This window comes from Bos mutus, chromosome 8, assembly GCF_027580195.1.
Source record: "Bos mutus isolate GX-2022 chromosome 8, NWIPB_WYAK_1.1, whole genome shotgun sequence".
Lineage (NCBI taxonomy): Eukaryota > Metazoa > Chordata > Mammalia > Artiodactyla > Bovidae > Bos > Bos mutus.
Window position 1 is genome coordinate 59,032,337 of NC_091624.1, and position 21,383 is coordinate 59,053,719.

The 21,383-nt window shown below is 33.4% G+C and overlaps 1 protein-coding gene across 3 annotated transcripts in view; it reads right to left on the reverse strand.

Annotated features, from left to right (window-relative positions):
* The window catches only part of VPS13A (vacuolar protein sorting 13 homolog A), a 283,496-nt gene that overhangs the window by 234,642 nt on the left and 27,471 nt on the right, over window positions 1-21,383 (reverse strand). For all 3 annotated transcript variants that reach the window (XM_005892982.2, XM_005892984.3, XM_005892985.2), the window contains exons 3-14: window positions 19,740-19,782; window positions 15,884-15,979; window positions 15,512-15,613; window positions 11,244-11,353; window positions 10,456-10,515; window positions 8,625-8,684; window positions 8,315-8,395; window positions 4,995-5,052; window positions 2,879-3,006; window positions 2,590-2,696; window positions 925-1,096; window positions 368-430 (exon numbers count right to left, since the gene is read on the reverse strand). In XM_005892982.2, the coding sequence (XP_005893044.1) occupies window positions 368-430; window positions 925-1,096; window positions 2,590-2,696; window positions 2,879-3,006; window positions 4,995-5,052; window positions 8,315-8,395; window positions 8,625-8,684; window positions 10,456-10,515; window positions 11,244-11,353; window positions 15,512-15,613; window positions 15,884-15,979; window positions 19,740-19,782 (1,080 nt within the window). The remainder of the gene's footprint in view (window positions 1-367; window positions 431-924; window positions 1,097-2,589; window positions 2,697-2,878; window positions 3,007-4,994; window positions 5,053-8,314; window positions 8,396-8,624; window positions 8,685-10,455; window positions 10,516-11,243; window positions 11,354-15,511; window positions 15,614-15,883; window positions 15,980-19,739; window positions 19,783-21,383) is intronic.

Below are 21,383 nucleotides of genomic sequence, written 5' to 3' on the forward strand. Positions count from 1 at the left end.
TTTCTTCCAAACTGCAAGTATCTTTTAATTTTTTAGCTGCAGTCACCATCACTGGTGATTTTGGAGCCAAAGAAAATAAAATCTGCCACTGTTTCCACTTTTTCCCTGTCTATTTGCCATGAAGTGATGGGATTGGATGCTATGGTTTTAGTGTTTTGAATGTTGAGTTTCAAGCCAGCTTTTTCACTCTCTTTCACCCTCATCAAGAAGTTCTTTAGTTCCTCTTCACTTTCTGCCACTATTCTTATAATACAAATAAGCAAATTAGAACCCCTTTTAGGAAATAGTATAATACAGCACAATACCAATAAATTCTATATAAATTATAGATTTATTTTATACTAATTGAAAGACAATCTGGAATTACCTCAACTTCCGCCTGTTGTCTTGCCACAGTTATATTAAACACATCCAAAGTCTTTTCCAAATCCTAAAAATATAAATAAAATGTGTTTACATAACTTTATATAGATAATTTTCATATATGCTCTATCAAACTGCTGCACTAAATATGGGAAATTGAAAATAAGTCATCCATCAATATGATATTTCTCTTAAATTCTGAGAAGCAATGCTTGTACATGTCAGCTTGGAAATTTGGCTTTGAAACCAACACAGAGAAGACTGGAATCAATGTAGCAAATACTTTCTAGGATTCTGAAGTTTATAAATGTCATAATAATGTGAGGCTTCAAGTTACTATTTTCATAAACCCAAATCTCTCCAGATTGAGAAGAATCTCAAATTCCAAATGATCACCAGAGTTTCTATCATCCAACTGAAGTTAAGGAGTATGAAAAAGTCTAAGTAAAAGAGACAGAGAATGACCAGTCAAAATTAGAACAAATAAGTAGGAAGTGTTAATCACTAAAGACTGAGGACTTAAGTATTACAAAATATTCAACAAATTTTTATAACACTAACCTCCAAAGAGTTGAGAAGTTCACCAGATGGCTTCTTACTTGTTAGCTTTTTTTTATACAGTTCTTTATATTGCTTCATTTTTTGCCTATGTTCTCTAATATGCTTCCAGGACCACATCCGTAAGTGGGGGCGAATGTTTACTTCAAGGATACCATGTATAGCATAAGCCCACCTAGTTAAAAAATAAAAACAAAAACTCTCCCCTTAAAAACACCCTCAAACCAACAGTATGAAATACAACTGACATCACTTCTGTTCTAACAACATACGTAATACAGAGACTGTGAAAATATTATCTAGCATTTGCTTCTTACCAACCCTATTAGTAATTAAGAACACATATTTAGCCTTATCTTTTTCCTAAATGAAAATAAGCAAAATTACAGAATTTTGTTATAACACAGTTCTACCAAAAAACTATTAAAGTATTAATTGGCAACTAGCCCTTTAGCCACCTGAATAGTAATTAAAATAGTCAACTGAAAAAGTAACTGCAACTTTGAAAACCTAGGTTAAGACCTTAATAACTAAAAAAATAAGACTACTTCAGAATTTTTAAAAGGGGCTGCACTTTACAGATTCCCATAATTTTTTCAGATTTATAATAGTGTTCTGATACCAAAGTTTGAAAACTAAAAAAAGACATAGTTGAAAAAGACATGTTTTTTTAGTAATTTCAGAAATACAGTAAATGAATAGAATGCTAGTATTTCCAGTTGTAAATTCATTATAAAGAATCCTTTATAATAATAAAGGATTAATAATAATTAAGTCAATTTTACTAGTATAATAAGCAAAAGCCACTACAAGTGTTTCAGGCCAAATATCATAATATAGCTTGTATCAGCCTTTAAAGAGAGTATCTTAAAATTCTTAAAAATTCAAGAAATTCACTTTCATGCTGTCATTTTTTAATACAATTGGAGACATATTAATGCCACGGACATTAGTATCTGCAAAAATTCCCTGGGCAATAAATAATGTGCTAAAAAAAATTTCACTGAGCAATTCCACTTCTGGGTATTTATGTGAAGAAAATGAAAACACTAACTCAAAAAGATATATGCAACCACGTGTTCACCGCAGTATTGTTTATAGGAGCCAAGATATGGAAACAACCAACTGTCCATAGATGGATGAAAGGATAAAGTATACACATACAAACACACACACACACATGCAAATGTTATTTAGCCATAAAAATGGAATAAAATCTTGGCATTTGTTACAACATGAATGAACGATGATGGGCATTATGCTAAACGAAATAAGTGAGAGAAAGACAAATACTGTAGCATTCACTTATATAAAGTTTTTTTTTTTTTTAATGATCTCATAGATACAGAGAATAGACTGGTGAGAGACAAAAGGAGTGGGTGGGGGATGGGTAAAATGGGTGAAGTGGGTCCAAAAAACTTCCAGTGATAAATAAGTCTGGGCATATAATGTACAGCATTTTGACTACAGCTTATAATACTGTATGGCATATTTGAAAGTTGCTAAGAGAGCAGATATTAAAAGTTCTTATAACAAGAAAAATAGTTTTGCTATCTATGTGTGGTACTGGACGTTAAGGACTTATTGTGGTGATCCTTTCTCAGTATGTACAAATATCTAACCATTATGGCGATTATACTTCAATTTTAAAAGTTTAAAGCATATTACCATTCTTTGGCATGGTAACGAAGAGGTACATCAGGTTTGAATTTCCTATATGGTACATTTTGCGTCATCATATCAACCGATTCAAGAAGTTCCATAAAACTGAAATACTGAAGAATGAAAAAATTAAATCTTTAAGATTTTTTGTTTAATTGTCAAAGATAAAAATTAAATTACTAGCTTATTTAAGGTAATGTTTATTATATACCATTATGAATCTTAACATTTAAAATCTTAGCTCTGCTTTTATCAAACTATAACCTACAATTTAAAATTTCATTAAAAAAATCACCTGTGGTTTATTAAGTTGAATTGTTATGTCATGTAACTCAACATCCAGGTCTATTTTGGGGGCAGAAAAGTCAAAATCCGATCTGCGATTCATCTGAAGTTTGGCATTGGCAGATATGGGGCGAAATACTGAAAAATAACACAAATTTTTAAAAATTATTTTAAAATAATGAGTTCTTTTTCCAAGTCACAAAGTGCTAGAGGAATCAAGCTGAAAATGCTCATTTTCATTTCTTCTATACCCTTTCCAGTTTCCAATTTCCATACTGCTATAACTTGATCAGATGAATTATCACTTAGTCTTGAGGAGTCTTTTGCCTTTATCTATAACCCATATTGCTTTTTGCAAGTACAATAAATACAATTGCTTTTTGCAAGCTAACTGCACTCCCCCTCAAAAAAAAAATAAATAAATAACCCTAAGAAGCAGGAACACACTCTAAAAGGCAAAACAGGTAGATGAAAGTGAAAGTGGAGAGTGAAAAAGTTGGCTTAAAACTCAACATTCAGAAAATGAAGATCATGGCATCTGGTCCCATCACTTCATGGCAAATAGGTGGGGAAACAGTGGAAACAGTGTCAGACTTTATTTTTGGGGGGCTCCAAAATCACTGCAGATGGTGACTGCAGCCATGAAATCAAAAGACGCTTACTCCTTGGAAGGAAAGTTATGACCAACCTAGATAGCATATTCAAAAGCAGAGACATTACTTTGCCACAAAGGTCCATCTAGTCAAGGCTATGGTTTTTCCAGTGGTCATGTATGGATGTGAGAGTTGGACTGTGACGAAAGCTGAGCGCCGAGGAATTGATGCTTTTGAACTGTGGTGTTGGAGAAGACTCTTGAGAGTCCCTTGGACTGCAAGGAGATCCAACCAGTCCATTCTAAAGGAGACCAGTCCTGGGTGTTCTTTGGAAGGAATGATGCTAAAGCTGAAACTCTAATACTTTCGCCACCTCATGCGAATAGTTGACTCACTAGAAAAGACCCTTATGCTGGGAGGGATTGGGGGCAGGAGGAGAAGGGGACGACAGAGGATGAGATGGCTGGATGGCATCACCAACTCGATGGACACGAGCTTGGGTGAACTCTGAGAGTTGATGATGGAGAGGGGGGCCTGGTGTGCTGCAGTTCATGGGGTCGCAAAGAGTCGGACATGACTGAGCGACTAAAATGAACTGAGAGGACATGGGAGAGATATTGCAGGGGGGAAGGAGTTATGCTTTGTGGTACTACTGTGCTCATTCAGCAGACTCTTGCTGTGCCATGGTTCCAATACACAGCTCTTAAAGAAAATGGCTTCTCCAGTGTCCAGGTCCTGCAGCACAACAGATATCTTCAGCACTAGACTCCTGCAGCACACAGCACCACCCAAGAGCCAGCAAATTCTCTTAATACATTGCTCAGGAGGTTTTAGAGTAGAGTACCTTCTGGAGACAACTCTCCACAAGACTTCCTAGTGGGTCAATTTCCCAAAAGTTCCTTCAGGGTAATTTACAAGTTTTACCAATAGGGCATCAGGGACTCCCCTGCCAGTCAGTGACCCACAGCAATCCCCTCTCCAACAAGTTCTAGATCTCAGTGTTGAAGGAGACAGACACACTTCTTTGGGCACTCCACCTAACTCCCAGGGTAAAGGCTGTTTCTTCTAGCTATTGGGATGGCCAAAAAGTTCACTCAGATCTTTCCGTAAGATGCTACAGAAAAATTTAAACAAACATTTTGGCCAATCCCATACTATTCTTGCATTCCTTAGTGTTCTCTCTACACTTTGTTAGCCAATCCCTTGTTACTCTAATACCCTCTTATATTTAGTAATTCTTCATAAATACTTTCCGTTCTCAAATTACTATGTGCTTCCTGTCTCTTCATCAGACTCTGAATGAAACAGCCAGAAATGACAGTAGGGTAAAGGCGAAATAAGTCAAAATTAAACTGATATATTTGAGAATCATCAACACACATGATACAGCAAAGTATTTTGCTTTTGTGTATATATTAGAAATACATTTAATTTTATGAGAAAATCAACATGAAATACCACAGTGACATCAACAATATTCATTTCAAATTTATACTGATTAAATTGTACATTTATCTTATGAAATTTACTTACCAAAATCATAACCTTCTGGAACAATATTTTCATCAACAATGCCATTCCTCAGGCTGCTCTATTAAAAGTCAAATTGATATTACTTATATTCATGCTAATACTAGTATATGCAAAAATGTTTAAAAGCAATTTTAAAAAATAACTCAAACTTAGGAGAGTATAGCTAAGAAAATATTAAAGTGACTAAATACTATTTCATCAAACTACTATTATGTAAGAAGGCTCTAGAAATTATTAAGATAGGAATGTATTTATATATATTTGCATACAAGCACATACACAAAATTTCATAAAATTCAACATCTCTTTAAGACAAAACAAAGTGGGTACAAAAGTAACATATCTCAATATAATGAAGGTCAGAGATGACAAGCCCACAACTATCATCATACTCAAGGGTGAAAAGCTGAAGGCTTCTCTTCTAAGATCAGGAACAAGACAAAGATGCTCATTTTTACCACTTTTATTCGACACAGTATTAGAAGTCCTAGCCAGAGAAATTAGGTAAGAAAAATAAATAAAGCATACAAGTTGGAAAGGAAGAAGTAAACTTTCACTATTTGCAAATGACATAATAATATATGGAAAACCCTGAAGTCTCCACCAAAAACTGCTAAAACTAATAATGAATTAAAGTTGCAGGATACAAAAATCAATATACAGAAATCTGTGGTATTTCTGTACACTAATAACAAACTATCAGAAAGAAAAAATAACAATTCCATTTACAATTGCATTAAAATGTAAGAATACACTTCACCATGGAGGTAAAAGGCTTGTACCCTGAAAACGACAAGGCACTGAGGAACAAAAATAAAAAGGACACTAACTAATGGAAAGATATTTCATGCTCATGAATTAGAATAAGTAATACTGTTAAAGATTCATATTACCCAAAGCAATCTGCAGATATGTTGCAATCTCCATCAAAATACCAACAGCATTTCTCACAGAAAAAACAATATTAAAATTCATATGGAACCACAAAAGAACCCAAATAGCCAAAGCAATCCTGAGAAAGAACAAAGCTGGAGTTGTCATCTTCCCTGATATCTAACTATATTACAAAGCTAACAGTATTAGTATCTGTCACACAAACAGACACACAGATCAACAGACCAGAACAGACAACTCAGAAATAAACCCATGCATATATGGTCCAAAAATCACTGCAGAAAGTGACTGCAGCCATGAAATTAAAAGACGCTTGCTCCTTGGAAGAAAAGTCATGACAAACCGAGACAGCATATTAAAAAGCAGAGACCTCACTTTGCCAACAAAGGTCCATATAGTCAAAGCTATGGTTTTCCCAGTTGTACACAATGTACAGTTGTGAGAGGTGGACCATAAGGAAGGCTGAAAGCTAAAGAATTGATGGTTTCTAACTGTGGTGCTGGAAAAGACTCCTGAGCGTCCCTTGGACAGCAAGGAGATCAAACCAGTCAATCCTAAAGGAAATCAACCCTGAATATTCATTGGAAGGACTGATGGCTGAAGTTGAAGCTCCAATACTTTGGTCACCTGATGTGACACGTTGACTCATTAGAAAAGATCCTGATGCTGGGAAAGATTGAGGGCAGGAGGAGGAGTGAGTAAGAGAGGATAAGATGGTTGGATGGCATCACCAATTCAACAGACATGAGTTTGAGCAAAGTCTGGGATATAGTGAAGGGCAGGAAAGCCTGACACGCTGCAGCACATGGAGTTGCAAAGAGTCAGACACAACTTAGCAACTGAACAACAACATACAGAGTCAGTTACAACTTATGACCAAGGAGTCAAGAACATACAATGGGAAAAGGACACTCTCTTCAATAAGTGGTTTTGAGAAAACTTGACAGCTATTTGAGAATGAAATCTGACTACCTTACACGATAAATGAAAATAACTCAAAATGGATTAAAGACTTGAACATAAGGCCTGAAACCATAAAAACTCCAGAAGAAAATAGGTGGTAAGCTCCCTGACATCAGTTTTAGCAATAAGTTTTTAGATTTAACAGCAAAAGCAACAAAAGCAAAAATAATCAAACTGACTACATCAAATTAATAGCTTTTGCACAGCAAAGAAAACTATCAAATACACGAAAAGGAAACCTATGGATGAAAGAAAATATATGAAAATATTATATCTGATAAGGAGCTAATATCTGAAATATATAGTGAACCCATATAACTCAAAAGCAAAAAAACTCAAACAACCCAATTAAAAATTTCAAAATAGAAGTACAGATGGCTAACAGATACATGGAAAGATGCTCATCATCCCTAATCATTAGAGAAATGTAAACCAAAACACAATGAAATACCACCTTACGCTTGTTAGAATAGCTATTATCAAAAACCAAAAAAATTATAAATGTTGGTGAAAATGTGGAGAAAAGAAAACCCTTCTGCTCTGTTGGTGGGATGCAAATTGGTGCAGACCCTATGGACAATATGGAAGGACCTCAAACAATTAAAAAACGGAACTATCATATAACCCGACAGCTCCACTTCTGAGAAGAAAATAAACATCCAACTTGAAAGCATATCTGCACTCCATGTTCACTGCAGCATTATTCATAATAACCAAGATATAGAAATAACATAAATATCCATCAAGAGTGAACGAAGAAAACGTTTTATACACACACACACACACTAAAGTGAAATCTTGCCATTGGGACAACACAAATGGACCTTGAGGCATTACACTAAGTGAAATAGCTTAAAGACAGAAAAACAAACATATCTTGCTTTTATGTGGAATTTAGAAGAAAAAATAACATAGAGAACAGATCGATGGTTGCAGGGAAGTGGGGAGGGAGGTACTGATAGGAAGGGAAAAAAATTGACAAAGGGAGTCAAGAAGTCCAAACTTTCAGTTATAAAATAATATTTATTAACTCATGGAGATGTAATTATACAGCATGGTGACTATCATTAATAATACTGTGTTGCATATTCAAAAGTTGTTATGAGTAAATCTTGCAAGTTCTTATCACAAGAAAAACAACTGTATAATTACATATGGTGATGGATTAACTAGACTTATTGTGTTGATCATTTTGCAATATATACAAATATCAAAACATTATGTTGCAGACGTAACTAACAAATGTTTCATATCAGTTATACCAAAAAGGTATGTTTATATATGTCTATGTACAAACATATATATTCACCTACTGCTGGAAATTTTAATGGATTTTTGCCTAGGAAAAAAAGGACCACTGACTAACATATTATCTACAGTATGTTAGATAAATGACAAAGAATAAAACTATGCAAAATATGATACCAAAGATATATATGCACGTATCAAAAAAATTTACTTACCACTGATTCATCATAATTACTAAGATAAAACAACTGAGTCTTCACATTCCAATAGGCAAAAAGGTTATCCAATCGGATTAACTGAAAATAAATCAAATTTATTATAAGCCTCATTTTCAATGAAGATTCTTTAGCACATGCTTTTTCAGAAGTCTCAAATAATTGGTCATATAACACTTAAGTCAATACAATTCATAAAAATCCTTATCTATGTATTATCACTTGTCTTAAAAGTATCTTTTGTCAAGCCCATTGACTGACAAAACATAGTATTTTTTGTTTTGTCAAAAATAAACATTGTTTATTTTACCTTACGAAATAATTTCTCAGTTTCATCATGTAAACATGGAATCCAGTATTGATCAGTTGTCTGAAAAGGAAAAAAAGAAGCAGTAAAAACTGTCACTTGCATGTGAAATGGCAGAGTGATAAACAGAATCTATCCTGCCCTAGACCAATCTACCATTAAAATGTCCTTGAAAACATAACATTTAGTCAAAGAATATTAACTGAATATTCTGTATTCAAGAATCCCATTGCCTGGTGAAAAACAAACTAGAAAGCAAACTACAAACTGGTTAAGTGCCATTACGGAGGTTAAATACGCAGTACTCTGGGAGAATAAAGTCCATAACTAAAGACTCCACAGTAGGAGCCTCAATTTCAGGTATGTGATGGTGAAAGTGATACATAACCTACTAAGTGACACATTAATGGAAGTTATCAATTCTAAATTTAGTAGGGAATATGATTCATGGTAGGAAGATATCTGAATGTATGGTATGTTCAAAGAACTGAAGTAGCCCAATACGGCCCAAGAACATATTCAAAACATAGAAAAGAGGTAAAATCAGGTGTCCTACCTAGGGTCAGATTACACAGGGATTATAAACTATTTTGACAAAATTATAGACTTTAAAAGCAATAAATTGCTATCAAATGCTTATATTTATAAGATGGTTTTCATTTTTTCTAGAGAACTAAATGGACTGGAACAGTGGTGCTCAAATTTTATCATGCAATTAGGATGACCTGGAGGGATTTTTAAACAAAACAGCTGGGTCTCAGCCTGAGTTTGCAATTGAGTATGGCTTGGGTGGGGGACAAGTTTCCAAATACCTCCAAAACCAGTGGTGAAAACCACTGCTGACACTGTTACCAATCACCTTCACAATGCCAGATCCAATGGCTAATTTTCCAACCTTATTTTTCACTGTTACAATAGCATTTGACAGTTTACCTCACCCAACTTTATTGAGTAACTTTTCACTTGACTTTTCTCTTTTCCTGTTTGAGGTAGATCCAAATTTTAAAAACCATACACAAAAACTGAATGAACATAAAAAACAAAAGCATATAATGAAATACTATACAGCAGCTGAACTGAATCAATTAAACTACATGTGGCAATAAACACGTCACAAACAATGTGTAGCAAAAAAGGAAACTCAGAAGAATCATGTAACATTTACATGAACTTTTAAAAATCTACCAAATACTACACATTTTTAATGGATATACAGTGTAAAGTTTAAAAATGTAAGATGTTTACCTCTTGGGTGGGAGAGAAGAGTGGAGCAGAATACAAAAGGAATTTAAACTTTATTCATAACAGCTTATTCTTTAAAAGTATTTAAAATTTAAACTAAATGACAAACTTAACTATCATCCATTCTGGATACAAGCAAGTGTCTCTTAATTCTTATGTTCTCCTACAGTTTTAAAGTTTCTTAATTAAAAAACTAAACAGGAAGAAAGTATGCCACAATTACTAGTAATAGTGATGATGAAATGATTTGATTCTGTATACTTTCCACAACTAATCAAAGATTTTGAAATGAAACATTACTTTTATTTTGTACTTATGCATTTAAAATTCAGAATGGATTTTTTAAAGTAAAATAAGTATGAAATATCATAATTGGCAAATAGTCTCTCACATATGAAACTAAATTTGATTATCAACCATTTTTTAAATATGAAACTACCTACCCCCAGTTTCAATCCAGTCTATGTACTTTCTGTATGAATTCTATATAGATACCTACTCCTGATGCTGGCATACATTAAGTAGTTATTAGTAATTTAATTAACTATACTACAAAACTAAATATGGTTAAAATTTTTTTTAAACCAAGTACCTGCATGCTGAGATTCTGAAGGGAAATACCAAATGACAGAGGGTTTTCTCGATTTGTGACCTAAAGAGGAAGGAGAGTAAATTTTACTCAGATTTTTAGTAGATGGACAAAATTTATATTGTAGAAAAAGTTCACTTTCTGGTAAGTAAGCTATTTCAAACATTCATAAACATTTTCCTAGTTTCTGGAATAATTTTTATTTCTACATTTTTCCTAACTACATATAAAGTACCAATGTATTAGTGTGGTACAATAATAATGTATCAATATAATGTTGCCGCAGTCCATGGGATCACAAAGAGACATGACTTAGCAACTGAACAAAAAAATACTCTTTTTCAATCTACAAAAAAGAAGTTTATTAAAAATGAGATTGACCCTCACAACAGAGCTGTGAGAAGCCAACAATGATGTGTTTGAGATACAATATATGATCTATTTGAAATCAAACAATTAGTTAAGTCTAACTAATGATTCCTAAACCATTGCTTTTTCCAGGAAGTAAACACAGTATAAAGTATTTTAAAAACATGTAACTGCTAAATCTACCAAAGGTGATAATAAGAAAGAAATTTTCCTTCATTATCTGATGCTTGAACATTTTAGAAAAGTGTAATCAAGGCACTGAGGACTGCAAATTACAACTAATTATAAAAAATAAAGATCATGTCATGTTCAGCTCTATATCCCTCCACTTGCCAGCATCTCATATGTTGACCACTACAGAGCAGGTGTCAATAAACAGCCAAATAAATATAAAAACAGTTATTACCTATTAAAATACTTACATCATCTTCATAGCGAATATGGATGTTGGAAATTTTCACTTGAAGATTTTTTATGATCTGGGTAATTAATTTTTCTGTGAAAGTGTCCTGTTTCTCCACAAGCTGTTTTTCTACAATTGCAAATATTCATTTTTAATATGAATGAAAAAAACATTCTATGAGTATCTGTATTGAAATAACAGAAATGCTACCTTCTTAAAGAAAGAAATCTGTAATTAGACTATTAAGTCTCCTTTCCAAGTATCTTATATACCAAAAGACTTTCCTGGGTGACTAAATGCACACAGTTTTCAAAACCTACTTTCTTGTCCAAACTAATGCTTATCATGTAGAATTTATTGGCATCAAATTTTATAATTTCTGTAGGTATACCTGAGTACATAAGGACATGAAAAACAGTAAGATTATTAGGTAAGAATTATAACAGGATCATATTAGAAGAGTCAGAAACAGTAGCAAAGAAAGAATCTCCCTTAAAATTTGTACTATCATCATAAGGTGTCTGTGGATAGAAGTATAAAACAGCTGAATATGCTCCTTCTCTAATAAACACAAAATAGGAAGATATAAGATTCTCTCCCTCTCCCCTTTTAAGCAAAAATGAAAGATGTTCATTTGTTTCATTTTTCAAAATGAGATTAAACAATCTTCTTCAATACTTTCTAGGAAAATAGAAAGAATAAAAAATCGAGGTTCCTAATTTTTTTTAATATGCTGATAACCACTAATTACTAACACTTTTGCCCCCACTTAAAAATGCCAATGAAAGCGATCTTTTTCTAGTCCTATTTCACCTGTATACACTTATTATTTATCTTTTCCTCTAATGACCTGCTGCTGCTAAGTCACTTCAGTCGTGTCCAACTCTTAGCGACCCCATGGACTGCAGCCTACCAGGCTCCTCCGTCCCTGGGATTCTCCAGGCAAGAACACCGGAGTGGGGTGCCATTGCCTTCTCCGACTACTTCCTAATTCAGCTGACCCAGAAAGTCTCAGAGAAAGAAAAGCTGATGAAGGTATTCTCATACTTGCATCAAAGGGAAGCATGAGTGAACGAACATACTGAACAGGACTTTAGAATTAATAAACAGAAGTAGAAAAAAACTCTTTGAAGATGAGAGTTTTTTATTTTAAATGTTGAATCCCACCACTACCTAATAAAATCCTCTGCTCTATAAATTTAGTTATTCAATTAAATGCTAAATTTTTCTTTCCCTATCAACTAGTTTCTTTCGGACTTCCTTACCCAGCTCAGATTCCTTAATACATTATTTCACCAACATTTTAAACTCTTCTGCTTTCTTTTTTCTCCTTTTTCTTCTGTCAATAAAGTTCCAAGCCGACACAAATCCAAATTCTACTTTTTATATAAACGTGTATGCCTTGCCAGGTGAGTAGGGGAGAAGAAAATTACCACAAAACAGACTGCAATTACTTTAAGTTAGTCATTACCAACTTCAACTAACCAACAACCTTACTACATTTCTCCAATCAACTTGTTCACACTCCAGAGTAACCATCTTAAAATTCCTCTTGGTACTCTTCAAAAGTCCAACAATTCTTTCACTGCTCTTTTTACTCTTAGCAAACCACTTTACAACTATGAAGAAACCAAAGCTTCCTCTCTGCAATCATCACTAAATCGAAATAGCAATTTCTAAGGTAACCAAGGACCTCCATGTCATAAATAAAATGATTATTTCTTAATCCTCAATATACCTGATAAATCAGCAGGATCTGACATATTCTTCACTTTCCAAACCACTCTTTTCCCATCGAAATGTAACCTCCAAATTTCCTACTGTAATACTTACCTAACCACTCTTTCTTGGTCTTTTTTTTTTTTTTTTTGCTGTTTTCCTCCTCTACACAATCCTTAAATGTTGGCTTTCTTTAGGGCTTAGTTCTAGAAATGTTTCTCTTCTCATTTTATACTGTTGCTGCAGAGAATCTCATCCATACCTTACAGCCTGAACTATCTTCCTAACGCTGACAACTCTCAAAAGTATATTGAATAATGCAGGAAGTAAGATATGATCACAGAGTAGTTGGTACATTCAGTAAACTACAAATAGGCCAGTATGGCTGGAACAAAGAACAGAAAAGATATGAAAGGGATGGGGTCAGTAAAAGGCTGGAAAGGTAGACAAGATTCAAGTCATAAGAGCAACAAAGTATTTTGTTGAAGAGTTCAAAATTCTATCTGATAACAGGTATAATGGATGAATCTTAAGCATGGCCATTTATATTTTAGATTTAAGTATAACTAGGAGGCACTTCTGATTAAACATGAGTTTGCATCTATTTTTCTCTTCCTCAGTAAAACCCCATGAAGGCAAAAGGGGAAAAATGGATAAATCTCCAAGACAAAAAGAAAAGAGTGTAGAAGAATAAGAGAAAGCTTAAAAAATTCAGAAGCTGGAAAGCAGATGGGCTTAGACAACATGACAGAAGAAGAAATTTGATCTCAAATGCCCATAAATTGAGATGCCAATAAAATACAATATGAGCTAAAAAAAGAACCCTGGGAAGATTCAGTAACTGGAATCCTCTGAAAATATAAATGGCAAAGAGGTGGAAGAAGAAGGTGATCATATAAGGATTGGCTTAAAGTCTGTATATTGAGTAGTTAGATTTCTAGGTATCCTTCCTCTTCCAATCCACAGGATCAAGCAATTATCCTTTTTCCCACTCCATAAGAAGCAAATGTTTATTCTGGAGACAATAAAACTGACAGGCTCCAGACTCTGAGACTATGTATGTGAAGGTACAAGGAAATCCATCATGCCAAAATGGACATACTAAGTAAAAGGTCTATGTAATAAATGTTAAGACCCACATCCAACTGCTAATCAAAACTAGGGATCTGACTTCCCATGATAAGCAAATGGTCAATAAGCAGACAAAAAGATGCTAAAATACTAATTTTTACACACAGATACACAATGGAATCTTATTCAGCCTTAAAAAGAAAACTGTGACAAATGCTACAACATGGATAAACCTTGAAGACATAAAGTGAAAGTAAAGTCACTCAGTCCTGTCCGACATTATGAAGACATAATACTTTACATGGGGAAATAAACCACTGAAGAAAATACAAATACTATATGATTCCACTTGCATGATTACTCAGAACAGTCAAAACCAAACAGACAAAAAGCAAAATTGCAGTTTTTCCCGGGTCTGGGGGTAAAGGGGGAAAGAATGGGTGTGTTATTGTCTATCGAGTGTAAAGTTTCAATTTTACAAGATGAAAAGAGATATGGGGAGAGATGATGATAGTGGATGCAATACAATAAATGTATTTAATACCACTGAACTACTTAAAAGTCATTAAGAAGGCAAATTTTATATGAACACTACAATAAAAAATTTTTTAAAAAAAAGAGGATGAGGGTATGGATGAAAGACAATAGAGATGAAAACATAAGAAGTATTGCCAGGAATTGTGGTAAATCTCCTTTTTTTAATGCCTTTTTTTAACTTGTTTGCCAACCAGTAAATCGTTTATTATTGCTTTCTTTTTATTTAAAAAGTAAGTTAATGGCAAGGACATTTTGAGCAGTACACACACAACTCTTCTAAGATGCTTAGCATCAAAGGATGGAGGAGCATAAGCTAACCATAGGAACATGACTTGATGCTTAAAAGATAAGAGAGGCTATGGCATATTTACATGTCAAAGAGAAAGCTTCACTAGAAGGAAAAGTTAAGAGTCAGAGTACAGGAGTGTAGATGTTGATGGTTATATAAAGAACTCCTACCATTACTCCATTATCATCAACAGCAATAAGTGGAAAGGGGTTAGATTTCTGCAGGACATCTCTAATACTAACAAAAGAAGGGGACTAAAGTAATGGACCATTTTGGTCTAAGCTGAACAGGAATGTATGTGACGCCAGAGGGTAAACAGATTTGGAAATATATCAAGAAACTAAGTATCTCCAAAAGGTGAAGAACTGATAAAAGTGGAATAAGGAAGAGAAGACTAGAAAGGTAAAAAAAAAAAAACCTCATGAAATTAACTACTAAAAAACTAACCTCATCCTTATAAGTTTGGAATATTATTTGCACTAAGGTAAATTTCTATAAGGTAAAATTTCTATAAACATGATAAAACATAGAAACCACATTAAAATTCTTGTAATAAGACTATCATATTTTTAAAGTAATCTCAGTGCTTCCAGAAGAAAATAATATAGTAATGTAATAAATATTTAGCTCTTTTCTGCTTTTCTTATTACCATTCTTATTGTTATCTTTACCTTGATCAGCTACTTTTCGTTTTGCTTCTTCTATTCTTTTCAATTCCTGTTGCTTTGCTTCAAAGAGTTGTTTTTCTTCTTTTATAGGATCATATTTTATTCCTGCAGAAAGTATAAAAAAGGAAGACTCTTAATTACCTTAAATTTAAATATACTCATTCCAAAAATATCCTGCAAAATAATCACTAATTCAAAGTTCACAAAAATTGAGGGTAAAAACCAATTTACTTTATATTACCAAAATAACACATTTAAATATTAAAAAAGCTCAAAAAATTCACCAAAATTATTTGAACAAATTATCAAATATAAAGATTTTTTCACATTAAAAAAAGGAGTAATTGAAATGACAATGTTTAAAATTTGACTTACTAGAAGAAGGCACTATGAGTAAATAAACGCCTTCCAATACAGCTTCAACTGGTTGGGTATAAAGGTTTTTCCATGGAATTATAAGATTAAGAGTACCTATATGAAAAAAAAGAAAAAATATTATTCTTTCAATCTAGATTTACTATCAGCCTATTTTCTATCAAGCACTAAGGGAGATAACAAAGTAGTCTTTGACTTTACGAGCTCATTAACTTTATAGAAAGCTATTTTACAACAATAAACTAAAAGTCTTTTTAGTGATGATTTGAAATTATCTGTATTAGTATTGTTGGAAAATCTACTAAAAAATGTTCTAAATATTTACAAGTTTCTATTGTGGTGATATGTACCACAAACCTATCAGTATTATCCTTCCGTTAATCAATAATCTTTGATAAAATAAGATTGATTTGTACCAATTCTTATTCAAAATCTCTAAATATTTTTCTTATACGATAAAAAGGAAGATTACATACTTTATACAAGTATATTTTATAGCGATTTTACACACTATGTACATATTTGTATATATATGATATTTGTATAAGTATGATTATCATAAGTGTATATACTCATAAATTCCTATGATAATAATCAAGGATCCTGGGCAATATTAGAAAATCATTTCAACTAATAAAAATATTTTGCTACAACCCAACAGCAAAGTATTTTAAAAGCATTAGATTTCTTAAACTAAAGAATATGATGTAAAGGACTCATTATACTATTAATTCTAGTTTTATGTATTTTATGTATTTAGTATATGTAGAAAACTTCTACAATAATTTTTAATATTAAAAATATTTTTAGAAAGTATGAATCTCTAGATTTAAAATTAGTTGTCATGATCAGGGAAGGAAAAGACTTACTAAATACATTATTGGTGCATTAACTCCTTAGAAGGAAACCTACGACAAATCTAGACAGTGTATTAAAAACCAAAAACATCACTTTACCAACAAAGGTCAGCATAATCTAAGCTATGGTTTTTCCAGAAGTGATGTATAGATGTGAGAGTTCAACCATAAAGAAGGCTGAGCACCCAAGAATTGATGCTTTTGAATTATGGTGCTAGAGAAGACTTGAGAGTCCCTTGGACTGCCTGGACCAGTCAATCCTAAAGGAATCAGTCCTGAATATTCACTGGAAGGACTGATGCTGAGGCTAAAGCTCCAATACTCTGGCTACCTGATGTGAAGAGTCAACTCACTGGAAAAGACCCTGATGCTGGGAAAGATTGAAGGCAAAAGGAGAAGAGGGGAGCAGAGGATGAAATGGTTAGATGGTATCAACGACTCAGTGGACATGAATTTGAGCAAACTCCAGGAGATAGTGAAGAACAGGGAAGCCTGTGCTGCAGTCCATGGAGTCTCAAAGAGTCAGACACAACTTAGTGACTGAAAAACAATACTACATACTTAGACATACTGTATTATATAACTCCAAAAACCCATGTTTTTAAAAATGCCAAATCAAGAAAAAGATTTCTCCATACTAATTTAGAGAAAAATAAACTACCTGACTTCTAAAAGAGGAATAGCTTTCTAAGTTTTAAAATCAGAGAAGATAGTGACCATTTTAAATTTCTATACTACCAATATACCATTTGTACCACTAAGCATTTGTTTTAAACCAAATCATTTTTTCCTTCCTTATGAAGGGCAGGCTTCTTATTATAGAAAATTTAGAAAAATCAGAAAAAATACATAAGAAGGTACTTTAAAAATCTTCCACATGAAAACAATTACTTTGAAAGTATGTATGTAAGTATATTTGATATGTATGCAATTCTGCATCTTAAATGAGGAAAACTTTGAAAAATCAGTAAGATTAACAACCCCCATTAATGGCAAGGGGACAATATGTTCTTATAAAACTGGTTGCACCACTACATCACTCATTTGGAAATGTGTACTTCATTTAGCAGACTGTGTTCCTACTATAAGCCAAGTATTGTGCTAAGTGAAGATATTAAAATTTTAAAATTAAATCCACTTCTCAAAAAACTTACTGTCTAGAAGAAAAAATAATGATATTAAATAATGGCAGTTTCTATGATAGAGATATGCAAATGAAACCTTAAATGACTCTCAAGATTATCTTATGTATTAGGTATCAGTTCAGTGTACTTTCTACCACCTTACATTAACACTGAAAATTTACCCTGTCATCATTTTTAAACATGGTCAGAAAAGAAAAGAGAAAACAGAAATAATGAAGGCACTAAATGAAAGCAAGTCTACCTACTGTCCTTATATCGTTTTCTAGAATAGATGTTAAATTTATATACACTGATTTACAATGATCATAGTTATAAAATTCAATGACTTTCAAAATACTTTCAAAAAGTATATGAAAATGTTTACTGTAAATTTTTGGACCAATAGAAATAAGATTACATTGTTCAAATTTTGTAATATGCAATATTGAGAAATAAGGGAGGTCAAATCAATATGGATTATGAGGAATCTTTATTAATGATAATTTAAAAATATATAAAATCCTACATACACCATGATTACAAGTCAAAATGTTCACATGTAAAAAACCTTATAAAAATTTGCAAAAATAAATATACTAGGTAGAAAAGTAATGGGTGACATTTTCCCCATTTTATTTATACTAAGTAGTGTTTAAATTATGGGGGCAAAAGGAAGAAGAGAAACAGAATTAAGAGTCCTAGCAATGTAAATGAAAAAAGCTTCTTTGGCATATGGTCTAATAACAACTATAAGAGCACAAAATTGTGGAGATTTTCATTAGGTAATTTATATAAGCTTTCAAAACACCTTATTCTCCAAGTGACACCAATACATTGCAATAACATTATATAAATTCTTCTACACAAATTATCTGCATACTACTACTTTTAAGTCACAGATAATAATACTATAATCTTGCACAATATGTAAACCAATAGTTTAAACAACAAAGTTAAAACAATAAACTGAAATAATTTAAGAAATGAAACATATATGTCTTTATTAAACACATTTGAATCAATTTCTGCTCAATGTAATTCTGCTCAACCAGTATATGTAAACTACAAAAACTAGAAATGTAATACAACAAAATTAGCATAGTGTTTCCTAGAAAACTAACAGAACAGAAACCAGGTTTTTGACTGGTTCCTGACCAAACTGCCTGGAGGATCCAGACCCAATTCCTTATACCACTTATCCATGGCCAATCAGAATACAGCAATGATAACTAGTCAGAAACTTAAGAAACTGAGACAGTCATGCTCTCCACTAGTTTTAATGCTTTGGATCTCAACTCATTTCAACACTTAACAAGATGTATAATTTCACAAGTATTGGGGCTTCCCTGGTGGCAGGGGTTAAGAATCCACCTTGCAATGCAAGGGACACTGGTTTGATCCCTGGTCCAGGAAGACACTACATGCCACTGGGCAACTGGGCATGTGTGCCAAAACTACTGAGCCCACACTGCACTCTGGAGCCCACAAGTTCTAACTACTAAGCCCATGTTACAACTACTGAAGCCCATGTGCCCTAGAGCCTGTACTCCACAACAAAAGAAACTGCTGCAATGAGAAGCCCTCACAGCACACCGAGAGAGTAGCTCCCACTCACCACAACTAGGGAAAGCTCGCCTGCAACAACGAAGCCCCAGTACAGCTAGAAATATGTTTTTAAAGTATTTCACAGGTATTCAACAGGGATATATGGACCACAACAGACATTAAGTTACACAACAAAGTTTTATATAGGTGAAAACACATGATTCTTTTAATTTATGCTCAGAAACATTATATCACATTATAGAGATACTAGACATACTATTCTGGTTACATGTCTAACAGGAGGACATACAAATAACAAAGACAGCTTACCTATATGGCCAACTTTAATTTTAAATGGTACGTCCAGTTGACTCTACAAAAAAATATATATGCAAAATCTTAGTACATACACAGTTTGCAAAACACATAACTAATTTTTTCTTCCCAAGATTACTTAAGGGATTTAAGTTAACTTAGCCTGGTAGGCTGTAGTCCATGGGATCGCTAAGAGTCAGACACGACTGAGTGACTTCACTTTCACTTTTCACTTTCGTGCATTGGAGAAGGAAGTAGCAACCCACTCCAGTGTTCTTGCCTGGAGAATCCCAGGGACAGGGGAGCCTGGTGGGCAACCATCTATGGGGTCGCACAGAATCAGACACGACTGAAGCGACTTAGCAGCAGCAGCAGCAGCAGCAACATCTTCTCTTTACCTTCAATACTTATTTAAGTTTCTAAATACATAACTGCAATATCTTCAAATCCATAAAATTCAGAGCCTGATCACCTTAAACAGCGAAAGATTCTACAGCAATACTGACCACCAAAGTTACTCATACCAGAATCACTACAGCTTTTACACTGTTTGAAAAAGAAAACAAAGTGGGAAATTTCACTGTCAGTGTGTATTTGAAGGGAAACTAAACCACTAGTGCAAAAAATGTCCTCAAATAAATTTCTCCTCATTCAATAGGAGAAAAGACAACCTTTTCAATAAATGGTACTAGGATAACTGGATATCCACTTGCAAAAAGAATGTAGTTGACCCTTATCTTATACCATATATGAAAATTAACTCGGAATGAACCAAAGATCTAATGTAAGAACTAAAACTATAAAATGTTCAGAAGAAAACAAAATCATGTGATTTCTTGGATATCACATGAAAACCACAGGCAACAACAATTTTTAAAAAAAGATGAATTCGATTTCATCAAAATTTAACTTTTTACATAAAAAATGTTTGTATATAACACTGTTAACAGAAGCAAAAGACAACCCACAAAATGTGAGGAAGTATTTGCAAATCATATCTTCTGACAAAGGGAAATACCCAAAATATGTAAAGAACCAAAGTGCACCACCCCCCCAAAAAAAACCATGATTTTAAAAAATCAGCAATGCTTTTCAACAGACATTTCTATTTCTCCAAAGAACATATAAAAATGGTCAACAAGCACATGTAAAGATGCTCAACCTCACTAATCATTGGAGAAGCAGTAAGGAAAACCAGTAAGATTTACCACTTCATGCTCATTAGGATAGTTATTATCAAAAAAACAGAAAGTAAATGTTTTCAAGGATATGGAAAATTGGAATTCACGTACTGCTGGTGGGAATTCAGGTATACTTCATTTTACTGTGCTTTACTTTGTTGCACTTCCCAGGTACTGCTATTTTTTTTTTTTTGGTTTTGTCTTTTTTTTTTAATCAAATTGAAGGTTTGTGGCAATCCTTCATCGAGGAAATCTATCAGTGCCACTTTCCCAACAGCATTAGTTTTTAACTGATGTACGTACACTGGTTTTTTAGACTAGGTAGCACAGTGGTAAAGAATCTGCCTGCCAATGCAGGAGATGCAAGAGACGCGGGTTTGATCTTCAGGTTGGAAGATCCCCTGGAGTAGGAAATGGCAACCCATTCCAGTGTTCTTGCCTAGAAAATTCCATGGACAAAGAGCCTGGTGGGCTACAG